At 45.6% G+C, this 17,473-nt stretch overlaps 1 protein-coding gene across 3 annotated transcripts in view; it reads right to left on the bottom strand.

The window, feature by feature from the left end:
• SNX25 (sorting nexin 25) overlaps positions 1 to 17,473 on the bottom strand; it is an 89,549-nt gene that overhangs the window by 26,640 nt on the left and 45,436 nt on the right. For all 3 annotated transcript variants that reach the window (XM_006772676.2, XM_015569772.1, XM_015569771.1), the window contains 4 exons: positions 14,777 to 14,847; positions 4,816 to 4,997; positions 1,927 to 2,058; positions 721 to 993 (listed from right to left, as the gene is read on the bottom strand). In XM_006772676.2, coding sequence (XP_006772739.1) covers positions 721 to 993; positions 1,927 to 2,058; positions 4,816 to 4,997; positions 14,777 to 14,847 — 658 coding nt within the window. The remainder of the gene's footprint in view (positions 1 to 720; positions 994 to 1,926; positions 2,059 to 4,815; positions 4,998 to 14,776; positions 14,848 to 17,473) is intronic.

Raw genomic sequence — 17,473 nt, 5'->3', positions numbered from 1 at the left:
AAAAACATATTTCTTTATAAAAAACCTGAATGAATGAATTTAACAACAGTTCAGAGACGCCAGATTCTAATATTATCAAGCTCAAGTACTTGATCCTCAGGGCTTGAGATACAGTGAACTGGGCAGAAAGAATCCAAGCTAAATGATAATCTTTCTATGTAAGAAGACTCTAAAACACTTTTTTTTTCTTTGTACCTTCACAAAATTTAAGACTCACTGATAGTAAAAGTCATTGATAGTGAATGGATAGCCTCTGGGGCTGTCCAGAGCGACCTAGTACACTAACAAGAATCAGACTTCAGGTATGGAGAGCAAGGATCCTTCCAGAACATCTTCATTTCACCTGATTTTCTTAACTCCAAAATACTTCCCATGACTCCTCTTACATTCTCTGCCTCTCCTTATTTTTTCCCCATCCTTTGTCTCAAACGGCCCACCTCACAGATTTCCAGGAGTCAAACCAGGGTGTGTCTCAGGCAGGCATAAGGCAGGGAGGCCTCTGACACAATGTTGGAAAATGGTAGCCAGTTGGTCAGAAGGACAAAGAAAGACATGTGTAAGTCCCCAAGCAACTTGGTAATTCAACTTCAAGTTCTACTGAAATTCCTATATGTTAAAGGATAGAGGTGCACCCCAAATCTGCCTTATACAATATGTGCTCACTCAATCATATTCAAAGTTTACGCACTGAGAGGAAGCAGGAAGTTGAATGGGACTCACCGCTTCATCCTTGTTAGAAGTCAACTGTGAGGCAGGCGTTTCTTCCTCTTGCATCGTCATTTTCTCATAGAGGTCACTGACAATAAATGAAGGGTAATACCTGTCCTTCAGGACCTCATGAACGTCTCCCTGGATTTTGAAGAACACTTCAATACCTTTATTTCCTACAAGACACTGCTGGATCTCTTTGTAAAGGGATTTTTCCACCGATATTTCTTTGCTCTCCACAAAGAAATTCTGGTAAATTTCACCAACTAACTGTGGGATTTCATTCTGAAAAGACAGGAAGAGAATGAGGAAGGTAAGAAATATCACCTCTGAGAATTCTTCTCTTCTGCCTCTCTGTGCTTTAAAGGGGGAAGGGCGACACGGAGAATGCACACTGGTAGCCAGGGCGGGCCCAAGGCTTCGTGTACATTCAGGGCCAAAGGGCAAGTGTTAGCCACTGAACACAACAGCCGGGTCCTTAAAATGAACACTTCATGTTGAACAGTTAACAGGTGGCATTCGATTCCAGCAGCACTCATGTAAAGTGAAAGTGAGTAATTTAATGTACACAGTGCTCTCTGTGCTTCTTTTAATAAGCCGCACAAAATATATGTATATATTATACATGTTGTTAAATATATGTATAGATATATCCATACATATATATTTCATATTCTTGAATTTAATTCTTAAATATATATTGAGAAATTGCCAAATACAAAACATAATGTTTATTGTTGGGCTTTTCACTGTAACCCAAATTTTTTTCTGTGTTCCTTAAGTCAATCATATTTTAAATTTTAAATAAAATAAAAGAACAATCAATAGTATAAAATATGCACATTATATTAAAAATAACAAAGTTATAAGGTTGAGTTGTAGGTGACAAGACCAAATTTATTATAACAGCAATGTGGTATGCACATGCCATTATATAATGTGTCAAAAAGGAAGTACCTGAAACTGAATTCACTATTTTGGTACTTTCATAAATCTTTTTTTCCCTTTGACTACACATTCAAAAGCAACTTTTGTTTAAAAAAAAAGCTAATTTTTATTTACCATTATGAGCTAAAACATCATGCCAATATTATATTCGTTAAAATGTTTTTTTCATGAATTCTATCTTAATAGTCTCACTGAGAAACACAGACACACTGACTAGCACACAAGTTTTTATCAGCTAGTGATTAATATTCCTTAGTCTAAAAATACTACCTTATTAGCATTCTTTAAATACTCCACAGACTCCCAAAAGCCAATCAAAGCTCTCTTGTCCATTCTTTCCATGTACATTCGGAAGTGCTCTCGGTAGAAAGCGTTGGCCACGATGTCTTCAAATTGAAGAATCTATTAAGAGAATTTAAGAAAAAGCTCTTAAAAGCAAAATTTTAAATATCAGTTTGCTTTAACTTCCAATGGATTAATTTCTACATTCAGTGGGGGGAAATGCCTCACTGTTTTAAGGTCATAGTCAATGTAATATAATACTTCTCTCACCCTCTTAAATTTTAAATGGTGAAAGTTTACTGAATATTCAAAATGCACATGTTCAATAAATACCAATTTTCTATTAATCATTCACTCATTCAGCACAAAATATATTTGGCATCAACTCTGTTATCAGGCACACTTCTAGGAAATGAAATAGACAGAATCTTACCCTATTGGATGTACTGCTGAAAGCAATAGATGCCAATAATAGAAAAATTCAAGAGAAATGTATTAAAGACCAGGAAGCCAGAGTGTAATAATTTGGTATTTTTGCTTTCCATCCTATTTTTATATAGCTGAGCAAATCTACAAATTATTTTATATTTTGCCTTTTTTGTTTAGAGTATCACATTCAATTAAAAATATTTTATAAGTATCATTTAATTAATCCATAATATTCTATTGTATGGATATACCAAATTACCTTTGTTATTCTGCATGCTTACAGTAAAAGAAAAAGCACTAGTTGAAGACTCCGTGGGAATGATCATAAGCATGGACTGCTGTGATATGAGAAAGCAGATGACCTTCATTATAATTCATAACTCAATGAACTAGGAGAAATGCCCCAAATTAATTTAGAAGGAATTTAAGTCTCATATTCTTGGTTCTTAATGAGATTTTTTAAATGGCATCCAAGTATAACTCAAATGCAATGAAAAGAAAACATTTTAAGATTCTTAATATTGTGATAATATTTTCAGAAATGTTACCAAGTGCATGTGGTCAATGAATATTCAACTCTTCTGTGACAGTAACCCTCAATCTGTTCTGTGGGCAGAACGGGACATTTTTTTCTAACAACTTCTGGTACCTAAAGAAGATGGCCATCCCTTGCTACAGACCACTAATAACAAGTTCCCATAAATATTCCAGACCGTTAGTGTTTAGTTGGTGTCCTCATTCTGGGAGACTGTAGCATGTAGCTTTGCTTTATGTAAACCGTACTGGTGAAGCATTCTGAAGTACCAATCCTGACTGCTCCTGAGAGGTCAGAGGAAACCCACACCACTTGTGGCTACGGAGGACAGGTCACTCAGAGACCCACTGAGTTTTAATATAGGAAGGAGTTGAGCAGGAAGGACATTCCACAAATTCTAAGGAATCCTTCCCAGCATAAGTTCACTCAGATCAAATGATTCCCCAGTTGGATACAAATTCATATTTGCAAAATTAAGTCCAAAAATCTAAACTATTCCATTGTTAGATTTAATTCTTTCTATGTTCAGTCCCCACAGTGCAAATATATCCACATAAACTAGGGTAAGTACATCTCCAGTGGGATTACTAAAACGTCTGATGTACCTCATCTCTCGGCTGTAGAGGAACCACGTTCTCTACTCCAGCTGTTTTTTTCCTTCTCTGGAGACCCACAGGAGCATGTCACTGTGTGACACCTGCCCTGCCTGGGTTTGCATCCTGACTCTGCCACTTCCTAGGCCCACGAGCTGTTACTCCACCACTCTGAGCCTCATTTTCTTCTGTAGAATGAGGACAGTACCGCCTCCTTTATGGGTGGCTGTGAGACTTATAACAGCTGCTGTGTATCACAACAGACAACAAAAACTAATCAGAAAAGGCCTGAACCAGCATTTTGGCTGAGACAGACAAGACCATGATGGGTGGCAAAAAAACAAGGTAGTAAAGAGGTCGCTTTCTAGGTGAGTAAGCGTGGGAGAAAGAATTAGGTCAGTGGCGTCGAGAGGTTACAAATGCACCAGGAAACTCTTGTGAGTGATAAAGATGCCAGCTATCTTCATTGTGATGATAATTTCATGAATACAAAATTTTCATGAATATGTCAAAATTTCTCTGTATACACTTTAAAGCTGTTTTAAAAAATGAGTATTCCATTAAGCCTTGATAATAGAATTGCAGATAAACAATGTACAAAATGTTTAGACTAAGGACATTGGAGTACTTTGCTATCTATAGATTGCTGGATTTGATTTGCCAAAATATTGTTAAGGAATTTTCTATTTTCTATTCGGGTCATGATGGATATTGGTTAGTAGTTTGTTTTATTTTCTTCTTGTAATGTTTTTCTCCTCCACTTATTAAACAGGTGTAGTTAAGATTGATTTTATCTCTGCCTTAAAATGGTTAACAGAATCCACTAGTGCAGTGGTCGGCAAACTGCGGCTTGCAAGCCACATTCGGCTCTTTGGCCCCTTGAGTGTGGCCACGAAGTTTCAATCGCACTGTACGTGCGCACCCGCACATGGTATTTTGTGGAAGAGCCACACTCAAGGGGCCGCAGTTTGCCGACCACTGCCCTAGTGAAATAATGAGCCTGAAGTTTTCTTTGTGGGAAGGTTTTAAATTATGCTCCTCTAGGATTGTGGGAGGGAAAAGGGAGAGTGGGAAAACACACACAGGCATTCGCGCGCACACATACATCCACCCCATGCCTACCTATCATGCCTATTACCATTCCCGGAAGTCAATGACACCAGGTAGTACAGCTCGTCACTCATAAAAGCAAACATGTGAGTCTATATTCTGGAACATTTGCCTTAAATTAATTACCAGAAAGTTACAAGACTGTACCTCTGATTCCACCAGTGTTCATAACAAACATGAAATGGTCAAACAAGAAACTCAAAGTTCTACCTTCTGGCTTTGAGGCCCCTCCCCCTCCTCCGAGGCCCCATCCTCTTGCTGGTCGTAGTCGGGGCCCCCCAGCATCTTGATTCTCTTCTCGCACTGCTTCTTCGCCACCGTCAGTTGGTTAATGTACCTTTTCATATTCCTGGCCCTCAGGAGGTCAGCTTTCATCGCAGCAGTTTCTTTACCTTGAATGGGAGGGGTGGACAGGGCCAGTCAGAGCACGAGGTGAAAGAGGGAACGCAACAGCTCCGAACCAGTTACTGTCAGGTGCGGGGCATTTTGAACAACAGTGGGTACTGAAGAATAGGGTGGGATAGGACAGAATAGGATAGAATTCATGCTAAACATACGCGTACTCTCAATAGAAATGCCACTAATTTTTAACTATGTCCCTGACAAATCTTACTCAGTGTAAACCACGTTACAAACCTCCTCTGTCAACACTATACTCACAAACCAGACCGCTCCGCATGTTTGCATGGAGATAGTTAACCCCTGACCAACGCGGTTCCACCTGCACGGGTCTACTCCCATGTGGATGTTTTACAATGGTTTCATTAATTTTTAAAAACGACTAAGCATTGAGCACTACCTTGTGGAAAATGGCCTGCTTTGCCTACACAATCTGAAGCAGGGGTTGGGGTGGGGGGAAGGCTTTTGTTAGTCTTGCGTGTTTTTTCACGGAACAGAAGTGAGCGGGTTTCAACGCTGATGAGAAAGGACCACTATGCGGGGAGGAGGGGTGTCAGGCGGGGGAGGGAACCCAGGGGGCAGGTGCAGAGCCTGGCTGTGGGGAAGCCGCCTCCTCCACTGCACAACCGGAATGGATGTGACACCAGCCATGGGGAGTGACGGCTGAAGCTGAAGCAGCTCCCCCATGTGGATTCTGTTTTCTTGATGGAGAGAATGAGGTTGCCTGCTTAGAGGGAGGTGGGTGAGAGTGGGGGTCAGAGGCTGCAGGAGCAGGAAAGTGAAATTCACGGTGGAGAGCAGAGAGCAGGCTCACTTCCGAAACCCCTGAGATTGCTGGGCAATGCCTGGCCTTGGTGACCCACACACACAGGTGCTCCCTGGCCGGGCAGCGCACACCGGAGGCGAGTCCTCACATCCTTGGCTTAGACTGGAACTACCCCAATAAAAGAAGGGGGTCTGGTCTGTGCTCTGTTTCTTGGTGCCCTTCAAAGTGGAGAGTAAGAAACGTTTTATTTCTCGACTGGAGCCCTCCAATTCCCCAGGGTGATCATTCCCTCTTATGTCCACTTAGTTTCTACAAATGCTTAAATCAGGACCCCGGCAGGCCAAACAGAGTAACTGAAAATATTCAGACAAGCACCACAAAACGTGTTATCTTTCAGAAGCAGCTTTTCAAGGGTTTAGCACAGGGCCACCGCAGACGGCAGGGCACTAGATGGCCTGGCAGGAGGACCTGGCAGATATTATAGACGTTTCCCCACATGGTGCTCAGATCTTTCATTTGACGTCCACATGGTTTCTCAGCGGGTCCTGTGCTTGGCTGACAGCGAGGCCCCTACTGAAGAACTCAGGAATGCAGCTTTCATCTCAACAGGAACACTAGTATCACAGAGCCTCCGGTGGGAAGATCAGGGTGAAAAAGTCTACCCCCAGATTAGTCTATGCAAACTAGGAAGTGCTGTGTGTGCCTCTAAAGAACTAGATGCTTGGAATAGCTAATTTTTCAGGGGAAAAATTATTTTTAAACATATATCCTTAAAAGTCAAAATTGTGTGCATAGCATTTAAATTACCCTAAGATTGGGGATAGAAAATACTTTTCACAAAATAAACCTAGAACGAATTTTAATTTGAGGTGAAAAGAGGCTAATAAAGAGACATACTAGTAGATGGAAGAAACTGAACACATTTACCGACAATCAAATTCTTCTCCTCCTAGGAAAGCTGTAAAAGCCTTTTTCAAATACAAACACTTAGAAGCAGATTCCAAAGAAAAGGAAAATAAAGAATAAACTTTCCTCTAAACCCAGCTGCAGGGCAGAGAATATTCTGGTTTTCTACTTGAATGATACCTTCTGTTTGTTAAAGAGCAATCCTATGCCATTGGCTGGGCACAAGCTTGTTCCTAACAAATGCAAATGCAGCCTGTTGCTTACAAAATCCTGTTTGTTTTTGCCTCAGAAAATTGAAGCCACGTTCAGGGCTAAATGGCTAACATGGCCTCATGTAGCCCATGTGCCTGTCATGCAAATATCCTTCTGATACAAATGAATACATATCTTTGTAACTTGAAAAGCCATTTAGCCAAGAAATATTCAAGTCAAGAAATGTATAGACAAGTGGGTATGTGGCGACCAGTGTGGCTCAGCTGGCTCAAGACAGATTCATATGGCTATTTCTCTGTAAGGCCTTACGTTACACAGCGCAATGTGAAAAACCATCAACCATACAACATTGAATCTAGCTTTTAAAAGAAGGCCAAGACAATATGCAGTGGCAGGTGAAACTGGATGGCAGTGGCTCTCTAAATTGGTGCCAAGATGAACACACAAGTGATACAATATTCTAAAGCTATCTCTACATATAAAAACCTAAGCAACCGTTCAACCGTCCATGACACGCACTGACCACCAGGGGGCAGACACTCAATGCACAGGCATGGACACATGGAACAGACTGATGAATCTCAGAGGGAAGGGGGGAGAGTAAAAGAGATTAATCAAAGATCTTATATGCATACTAGAGGCCCGGTGCATGGATTTGTGCACTGGTGGGGTCCCTCAACCTAACTTGTGGAGATCAGGCCAAAACCAGCTCTCCGACATCCCCCAAGGGGTCCCGGATTGCGAGAGGGTGCAGGCCAGGCCGAGGGACCCCCACGGGTGCACGAATCTGTGCACCAGGCTTCTAGTTAATTATAAATGTTTATTGTTTTTTCTCCTAGATTGTCTAGATTCTACTGAGGTCAAAGCAAAAGGAAATGGATTCATTTGGGTTCATTTGCTGCAAAGGACACTTGAATTAGACATCAGGGAACCCTTTTATAGACACTGGCTGTAACGACATCCCAGCAGACCTGTGACCAACACCACAGAGCTGCCTGTTGTAGCACCTTCTACCCATGATGCAGTTCTTCCTTAAGCAAGTGGAAGGCTTGCAGAGAGACAAGAACACCAGGGCACAACTGTTAGGTTACTATCTCTAATGAGGCAAAGGAGGGTGAAGTAACTTAACAATGCAAACCAGCGACTCCAGAAACAGCACAAGTATGTAAGTGGATGGAAATGCCACCCCTATATTTTTCAGGTATTAAAAAATGTCAATCGCAAAATATTTCTCTTTTCTTATAACACCGCTCAAATTCCAAGGCATAGCCTAACAACAGCACCTCCTCGGGCTGCGTGCGGAATTCACTTGCTGACACAGCAGGTTTCTCAACCCCAGGCAGTACTGCCGACCTCTGGGGCTGGTTAACTGTTGGAGGGCTGTCCTGTGCACTGCAGGATGTGGAGCAGCATCCCTGGCCTCTACCATTAGGTGCCAGTAGCATCCTCTCTCCCAGATGTGACAACCAACAATGTCTCCAAACCCTGTCAAATGTCCCAGGACCCCTAATAGAGTACTTCACACCACTGAGAAGCACTAATAGGGAGGCAAGCCCCTGTGGTGTGGAAGGACACGGGCCACACACTTGCCCTTCCGGACTTCTCAGGACGCAGGGTCTGCTCACACCCCAGGCAATCGGTAAGGACGGAGGGGACTTCCTCCCTACAGGAGCCTCCACTCCTTGCCTGTATCCATGCTGACAGGTGAACGAGCCTTTGAAACAAACCCCCTTGAGAGGAGGGTGCAGGGCCCAGGTGTGTATTGACTTAGGCACCGGTTCAGTTTCCAGATGAGAAACGGTGCTTGACCTCTTGGCAGCAATTCTCAGTAGTTAACTTATCGTCGCACACTTCAAAGTTACCTGAAGATCACCTCCAAGGCCGGCCAGGAAGGAAAAGAGACTTCCGTTGCTTCTCAACTTGAGCCCGGTAGGTTCTTTTTTTTTTTTTTTTAAGAACAAAGCGGGTTCTTACCACACCATACACTTGAAATTTCCTAAGTGTCCCTGAACGTCTGTGGAAAGGACACTTGAGGAATAAGGAGAAAGGACAGCAGGAGCGGATGGCGGAACCACTCACATGATGATGGAAAAAACCACAGGTGCCAGCCCTGCACGGCGGGCCAGGGGCCTGACAGCACACCTTCCATTCCTTCCTTCAACTGTATCTAGCAGTGCCTCTGGTCAGGCCCTCCGACATGTTTGCAATACACTTTCCCACACATTCAATTACCAGGGGAGCCCTGCTCCCAAATGAGAACAAGCTGAACAGACCTGACATATACGCTCCGAGCACAGATCTGGCCCATACAACCTGTCAGTTTTGAGCATGGCTCTCATGACATCTGCCTGGGAATGAGCAACATAGTGGGAAGAGTCCAGGACTGAAAATCGGGAGACCTGGGTTCAAGATCCAGATGTATGTGGCCTAACTGGTAGCTTCTAGTCACACAGTACAGTGTGAACATCTCTGGACCTGAGCTTCATCTGTATAAATGCAGGTGTTAGAATCTGTGATCACTGAAGTTCTCCTGGGGGACAGAGTTGACAGTAGAGCTGCCTATAAAATTACGAGACTATAGAGAGTTTAAAAGAAGTGCCCCGAGTCCCCCAAGGGAGAGAACAAGGGGCAAAGAAGGACAGTGGGAGGGACACGAGGTACTGGAGGCGGCAGTTCTCACAGTGTGAGGGCCAGACAGGGAGATGGCGAGGGCCCTGTAGCAGGGGCAGGGAACCAGCCTGTGGTGTTTTGTAAGGTTAAGTCATTCATAAATTAGAAACACAGCTGGCTGAAGCCAAGGTTGCAGGTTCAATTCCTGGTCAGGGCACATGCAAGAATCAACCAGTGAATGAATACATAAATGGGTAGAACAAGTCAATGTTTCTCTCTCTCAAATCAATAAATAAAAATTTTAAAAAATAAATTAGGAACTATTTGTTTCAAATTATTGCAATGGCAGAAAGTCAGATCACATCAAAGCATCAGAAAGGACCCTGAGGCAATTAGCTCCCTTCGTTCAGGAAAGAACACCTTTAAATCCCAAATCAGACAATGACGCTACAGATTATCTTTATAAAATAATTCCTGGTGGAAAGCACTACGGTTCTTATTAACGAGTAACTGTGTGTGTGTGTGTCTGTGTGTGTGTGTGTGTGTGTGTGTGTAAAATTATAAATATTCACTTTTGATATATTCCGAAGTTCTTCTACAGCCCTACTATAGTCAATTCCAACACTTTTTCCGTATACCCTAAAGAAAAAAAGATGCACAATTCTGCCAAAGCCTCCCCTTCCCTCCTCCCCCGCGCACTTCCAAGGGGGTACTATTTATAACAGCAGTCTCCAGCAGCCCCAAATCACATCACGTCCCTTGCTGTAGTCGGCTGGATAAACATGACTCTGAATCACCTTAACTATTCTTGATAACATTTCAGGATTCAGAAGAGCAGAAAAGACAGCTTTGAAGGAGCTGAAATACGGGGCTTATTCATAGCACAATGCAGGAAAAATCTAGCATATGTTCCTTTATCGCTAGAATTCCTACATTTGGCCAGTGTTTTAGTCCATTCAGGAGACTATAGCCAAACCCCACAGACTGGGCAGCTGTCACCAGAAATGTATTTCTCACAGGCCTGGAGGCTGGGAATGCAAGACAAGGGTGCCAGCGTGCGCGGGTTCTAGTGAGGGATCCCCTGGAAGTGGTTGCAGATGGCCACCTTCTGGCTGTGTCCTCAGCATGTGGAGAAGTTAGGTCCCTCTGGGGACTCTTACTGAAAGTTAGCACTAACCCCACCCACCAGGGCTCCACCCCATGACGTCAGCACCTCCCAAAAGCCTCGCCTCCTACTGCCATCATGTTTGGATGTCAGAATTTCAACACATGACCTTTGGGAAAACACAAACCTTCAGACCATAGCAGCCAGTTACTATAATAGACCATTTCTCAGCGATGCTGGCTGTTGTAATCATAAATAAAGAGCTAGAGAGTGGTACTGAAGTGCAAACCTGAACACATCAATGGCTCTGCATCAGAGTGTGGCTCCTGGGCGAGCGGCACCAGCATCGCTGGGGGATGGGGAGTGACGCACTCTCGGGGTGCTCAGGTCCACAGAGGGGTGCAGGCTGGGTGGGCCCCGCAGTGTGCATTTTAACCAGCCCTCCAGGAGACTCTGGTGCACGCCAAGTTTGAGAACCACGGCTCTACAGGGTTAAGTCCAAACACGTTAGATAGCCTTTCAAGCCTCATCTCTCCATCGCACGACAAGCAGCAGCTCAGTGTCTCACCTGACACCACCCACGCACAGGAGGCTGTTCCTCAACTGCCTCCTTCATCTGTGCACAGGTACCCACCACCCACATCCCCCGGACCAGCCGAGGGAACAAGAGCCACTCAACCCTTCTGAGTCAACGCCGTTACTCTCCAGGGAAAGCCTTTCCCACCTCTGTTCAGGTGCCACTACTGAATCCTGAACACGCCTCTCGCGCTGCATCACCAAACTGCACTGTGATTTATGTGCGTCTGCCTGTCTCCTCCTCAGACTGTGATCTCCTGAAGGCCGGGACAGTGTTATTCACTGCACAGCTGTGCCTACACAGAGTGGCTGTTTGCTGGATGATTGAAGACCTACTTCTGGTGACTCAGATATCTCCCAGGCACATTCTCCACCGACACGAGGATCCCAAGAGGCCTCAAGTGCTCCTGCCATCCCACTCCCTCTCTCTGTAAGTCACTCCGGCCATGCGACTTTTCTTCTTCCTCCGTGCACCCCGGCTGTTCCTCTCGCCTCCTGTTCTTGGCACATTCTGTTTCTTCTTCTCCTTGGAATGCTACCCTAGTCCCTATATCACTCTGCCTAGGTAAGTCCTACTTCTCCTTTGCATTTTATCTCAAATGTCTCTTCTCTGATCACAACCACACCTCCTCTGATCCTGGGTAGATGAGAGCGCCTGAGTACATGACAGATAACGACAGAACGAGTCAGAGAAGGAATGAGCAAGGGTGACTCCAATGAGGTTCCTGACGTGCATGGATGGACGGGGAAGCCCTTCACAGAGACAAGAAACTACAGAAGATGACGAGTTATGTGGGGCTAGGATGTGGACATTCTCTCTGGGCAGCAGAGTGAGCAGGCCACTTCCTCAAGGTCTCAGAGGGGACACAGTCAGGAAATTCCTCCCAGACTGCTATATGGCATTTCTTTAAATCCTCAAAGTATTTTCAGTTACATAGAATGTCTTAATCATCAATGATTATGATTGAAAAAGACATGTCAGAAACATCCTTAATGCAGCAACAAAACGGTATTTATAGCATACACACCACAGTCGTAAGTGAAGTTCCCATCTCCAGGCAGAAATCAAAGATCATTAACTCTTATCTCTAAACTAGAGGCCCGGTGTACAAAAATTCGTGCACTGGTGGGGGAAGTTCCCTCAGCCTGTCCTGCCCCCTTTCACAGTCTAGGAGCCCTCAGGGGATGTCCTACTGATGGCTTAGGACCCCAGTCTGGCCTCCCTCTGTGGGAGGTGACCGAGAGGATCAGGGGAAGGCGCTGCCCTCATCACCCCACTGCTGCTGCCAAAGCCAGCCACCAGGGTTACTAACACTCAGACCTCGCTTCTTTGCACTGGCCCACCCCCTGCCCACTTGTGTGTGTGTGTGTGTGTGTGGGGGGTGATCTGGGGCCAGGCCGGCTGGGGGAAGGGCTGTGGGAGGTTGAGGCACCTTGGTCACACCCCTTCCAGTCTCTGTGGAGGCTCCGGGACCACGGGCTGCCCTGCCTCTCCTAGCACCGCTGCGGAAAAGGGAGCCGTGCGGTATGGGTGGGACTGGCCAGGCCCCACCGGCCCCATCCACTTCTCCCTTGCCACCAGCCCTCGCAGCTGCTGTGGCTTTGTCTGGAAGGACGTCTGGAAGATGTCTGGTCTAATTAGCTTATTACCCTTTTATTAGTATAGATTGGCAACTTCCAAGTTTTTCTCTTCAGGATTGCTCTCTCTCCATAGCTGAATCCCAGCTGAGAAATGTCAAACAGGCACTTCTCTATCCTCTGTGGTGGCAAATCCAGAGGCCCAATCCAGTGAGTCCTCTCCCCCTGAAGCAGCCCCCACTTCTCTGACTCTCAGGGTCTTCGCTTCCTGGTGAGAAACCCTTTATGATGACCTGGAGCACTCAATCTAGACTGAAAGCCGGGCCTAGAGAAATGAAAAGACTGTCCAGGTTTCCAGGGATGTTAGCAGGGGAAGCTCACGTGAGCCAAGGTCTCCTAACTCCTGTGCTAGCACTTTTGCCTCTACACCCCAAACTTCACCTCGCCAGCCTGCAGCAATGGGGCAGGAGAGAAGCAGCTGCAGACTAACAATTACAAGCTCAGACTCCTTAACTGCATTTCTCTGGGAGCCACTTCCTCTTCTGTGAAGTCAGCACTGTACTGCCCTCATCTGACTCTTCCCCACATCAATCATTCGCCACGAAGACTATTTCTCCTTCATAATCTTCCTTCCAGGACCTTCCTTTTCGCTACCATGTCCAAGGCCTAGGCTGCAATGCCTCACTCTGAGCACCGCACTACCGCCTAGTTCAGGACTCCATGAATGCAGTTTTGTTTGTTCACTACTGGGTCCTAATCACCTTGTTGGTATTCAGGAAACATTTCTGAATGAACACGTTTGCCCCATCTTCCTTACTGGACTAAGGTGAAGAATTAGTGCCTCTCCATAGTCTAGACCAGCGGTTCTCAACCTGTGGTACGACCCCTTTGGGGGTCAAACTACCTTTTCACAGGGGTTGCCTAATACCATCGGAGAACACATATATAATTACATATTGTTTTTGTGATTAATCACTATGCTTTAATTATGTTCAAGTTGTAACAATGAAATCGGGGGTCACCACAACATGAGGAACTGCATTAAAGTGTCGCGGCATTAGGAAGGTGGAGAACCACTGGTCTAGACCTTCATTTCCTTTTCACACCGCTCCCACCTTCTGCCAGTGACTCAGAGACAAGGAAAAGTCTGTAACCCCAGCTCCCTTTGGCCTCTGCGTGCTGATTAGGAACTGGAGTGCGCGTTTCTCGTGTCCGGTCCACTCTTCCCTGCGCTTCTGGCGCTCTGCTCTCCGCAGGGACCTGGGGGCACCTGGAGACGGACGGCTGTGTAAAGTCTAGCTGACGAGATGGCAGTGTCTGCTGCCTCTCAGCCACAAACCAAACCTGCTCTGCATTCAGACAGTAAATGTCCGTCAGCCTCGTGTATGAGAAGGGACCAGGCCAGCACCAGGCAAACTACAAGGCAGAGAGCCATCGCCACACCTCAGTTACTCCTCAGTACCCTGCCTGGGCAACGACCTTGTCACTTTAAACAAAACCAACAGGGAAAATAAAAACAACATAAAACCCATTTCTTTAAAAATCTACAAGAGTAGAAGGGGGACAGCAGGTATTCCCAATTCAAACGCTTAACTAAAGAGAAGGTTAAGTAAATTATGAAACAGCAACTCACTGGTGTCATTTAAATGATCAAGGTTATGTTTCAAGACAGAAATATGAATAAACATTAAAGATTAAATTTTACTGTGTGAAAAAAGGATGAAGTCATGTTTAGTTTAAAAACAGAACAAAATCACTATCTATCCCATAACTTTAATCTTTTAAGAATTATGACTACAGATGAATAAATTTATAAAGGAACTCAGAAATACCAAGGTTCCTGTTAGGATTAGATTATATTTACTTTCGCTGTTGCTGCTACACTATTATTGTAAGGAGTTAAACTATTTAAATGTCAGCCAGGGGAATGCTGATACCTGACAAAGCTCTGAGCGGAGGGTGCAGACCAGGGATAGGCCTGCAGCTTATGTGATGGAAGAAAACACACCCGTGCTTACCCTTCTGCCTCTTCAGCTGCGGAAAGCTGCTAATGGTCGTTGCCTGGATTATTTCCACTACAATTTGATACCTGGTTTAAAAGAGAGAGAAAGAACAGGTTGAACAGGAAGAAAATACCATTCTCGGGGATACTTTTAAACCGTGTCTGTACTAATCACACATGACACAGTGTGAGTCCTGCCCACGTATCATCAAAACCATCCAACAGGGACGGAGCACCTGCGCCCGACCGGGTGCGATGCCGCGAGCTAGCCGTCTCTGAGACCCCGACGTCAGAATGACGAACTTGCTCCCCCACCCAGAGAGAAATTCGAGGTGATACTCAACGTCTCCCGCATTGGTGACCGATCCTGTTGATTCTACCTCCTGCACCCGCACTGTCCAATAACGTGGGCATGAGCCACAGGTGGCTACTTAGATTAATTAAACAAAAAATTGAGTTTCTTGGTTGCATTAGCCACATCTCAAGTGCTCCAGGGGCACGTGGGGCTTGCATATTGGACAGTCTATGGCCATTACCATCACTGCAGCAAGGTCTACACTGGACGACGCTGCCCACAAACTTCACTCACAGCTGTCCTCTGCCCTCCAGCCCCACTGCCGCTCTGAGTCACTGCCCTCACTGCTTCTCACTGGGAAGAGGACTGCAGGCCGACAGGGGAGAGCACCTGCAGTGGGACCACGTGTCAACACTGTTTCCGCTCCCCAGGTAATTCTAATGCGCAGAAGAAGCTGACAACACCAGGCAGGTGTATGTGCCTAAGAACACCTTTTCTCAGGAAAAATAAAAGCTTACTTTTAAGTGTTGAGGACACCCCTAGAGTTGTGTCTACAGTGAGCATATTCAGATGGGCCTTTTGAACTCAAGTTCTAGGGTTATTCTGTGGGTCCTATCAGTCCCTCTGCTCTTAGCAACAGCCCTCTTACCCAGCCCACCGTCCTTTCCTCCTTGCTCTACACCTGGGCTTCAGCATGATGGTGCCATGCAGCCCTCCTCAAATGAGATCACTTTCCAGGCTTTTGCTCATGCCGTTTCCTTCTGGAAACATCTCCCTACTTGTCCACCTATCCAGATCTTACACCTAGTTCTTCTCTCAAATCTCCCCCCCGCCACCCCGCCCCAATTCACATGAGTATTTCTCTTCTCTGAAGTCCTAACTTACGTCTGCTCTATAATAGTATCTATTTAGGTATTATTTTATATTGCCGATTTACAGAGTCACATTTTCACAAACAGTGCTGTGAATGAAGAAAATGGGAGTGCCCAGTCCTTTTCACTTCTGGGCCTAATACTTCTTTAAAAAAGGGTAATACATCTGAGCCTAGGACAAAATTGTGGCTTTGTGTGTAATAAAGATATGCTACCTTTTTTCTCTCCAACTTTATCATGAGCCTCTGCAGATGAATTGTGTGCTATATTCTCTACAGGACCAAGCCTGGAGCTAAACACATCGTAAGCACTCGGTCAATAGTGGTGAGTGCTGTGGACTCAATGTTTGTGTTCCCCTCAGATTCATGTGTTGAATCCTAATCTCTAATGAAATGATATTTGGAGTTGGAACCTCTGGGAGGCAATGAGGTCATGAGGGTGGTGTCCTTATAAATGAGACGAGTGCCCTTATAAAAGAGACCCCAGAGAGCTCACCTTCCACCAAGTGAGACCACAGTGAGAAGACCACCGTCTATAAACCAGAAAGTGGGCCCTCCCCAAACCCCCAATCTGTCGGCCCCTTGATCTTAGACTTCCCAGCTTCCGGAACTGTGAGAAATAAATGCTCCTTGCTTAAGCCACTCACTCTATGGTATTTTTTCTATAGCAGTCTAAACTAACTAAAACAATGAGCTACATTAATAAGGGTTAGCATCTGTAACACTAACAGGTAACCATACTATTCTGAACAATCTGTTCTTTTGATATTCTTAGTGATTTGTGCTCTGGAAAAACGAGTCACCAATGGTACTGAAAAATAATACACACCATCTGAGGAAAGAGTTAATTTTTAAAAATGAATCCATAACACTGAGTAACTAGAGGCCCGGTGCATGAAATTCGTGCACTGAGGAGTGTTCTCGCAGTCCGGAACCCCTTGGGGGATGTCCACCTGCTGGACATCCCTCTTGCAGTTCAGGACCTCACACTCCTAACCGCCCACCTGCTTGCTGCTTCTTACCACTTGGCTTGCAGCTCCTTAGCGCTGCCGGGGAGGCGGTGAGGCTCCCACCACCACCGCTGCTGCGCTCACCAGCCATGAGCCTAGCTTCTGGCTGAGCTGTGATCCCCGTGGGGAGCGCACTGACCACCAGGGGGCAGCTCTTGTGTTGAGCATCTGCAACCCTGGTGGTCAGTGTGCATCACACGTCGTTCTGCTCGTTCCGCTGTAACAGTCACTTAGGTTTTTATTATAGACTAGAGGCCCAGTGCACAAAAATTTGTGCACTCGGGGGCTCCCAGGACCCAGAGGAGCACAGCCATTTTTTAGGGCCGGGCTTACACTGTCCTCCAGGGCAGGGCTGGGCCCACTGGGACATTCTCAGGAGAAGAGAGTCTGAGGGCCCAGAGCCAAGCAGCCCAGACAGGCAGCTTCATGTGGCCGCTCCTGAGCCAGGCGTTAGGACGTGTAATCTCCACACCAGCGTCTCTCAGAGTGAAAGACTGGCCCCATCATGGTCAGACGCCCCCTCTCGGAGAGGCGGGG

This window comes from Myotis davidii, unplaced genomic scaffold (genome assembly GCF_000327345.1).
Source record: "Myotis davidii unplaced genomic scaffold, ASM32734v1 scaffold184, whole genome shotgun sequence".
Taxonomy (NCBI): Eukaryota; Metazoa; Chordata; class Mammalia; order Chiroptera; family Vespertilionidae; genus Myotis; species Myotis davidii.
This window is presented reverse-complemented; position numbering and strand designations above follow the sequence as displayed.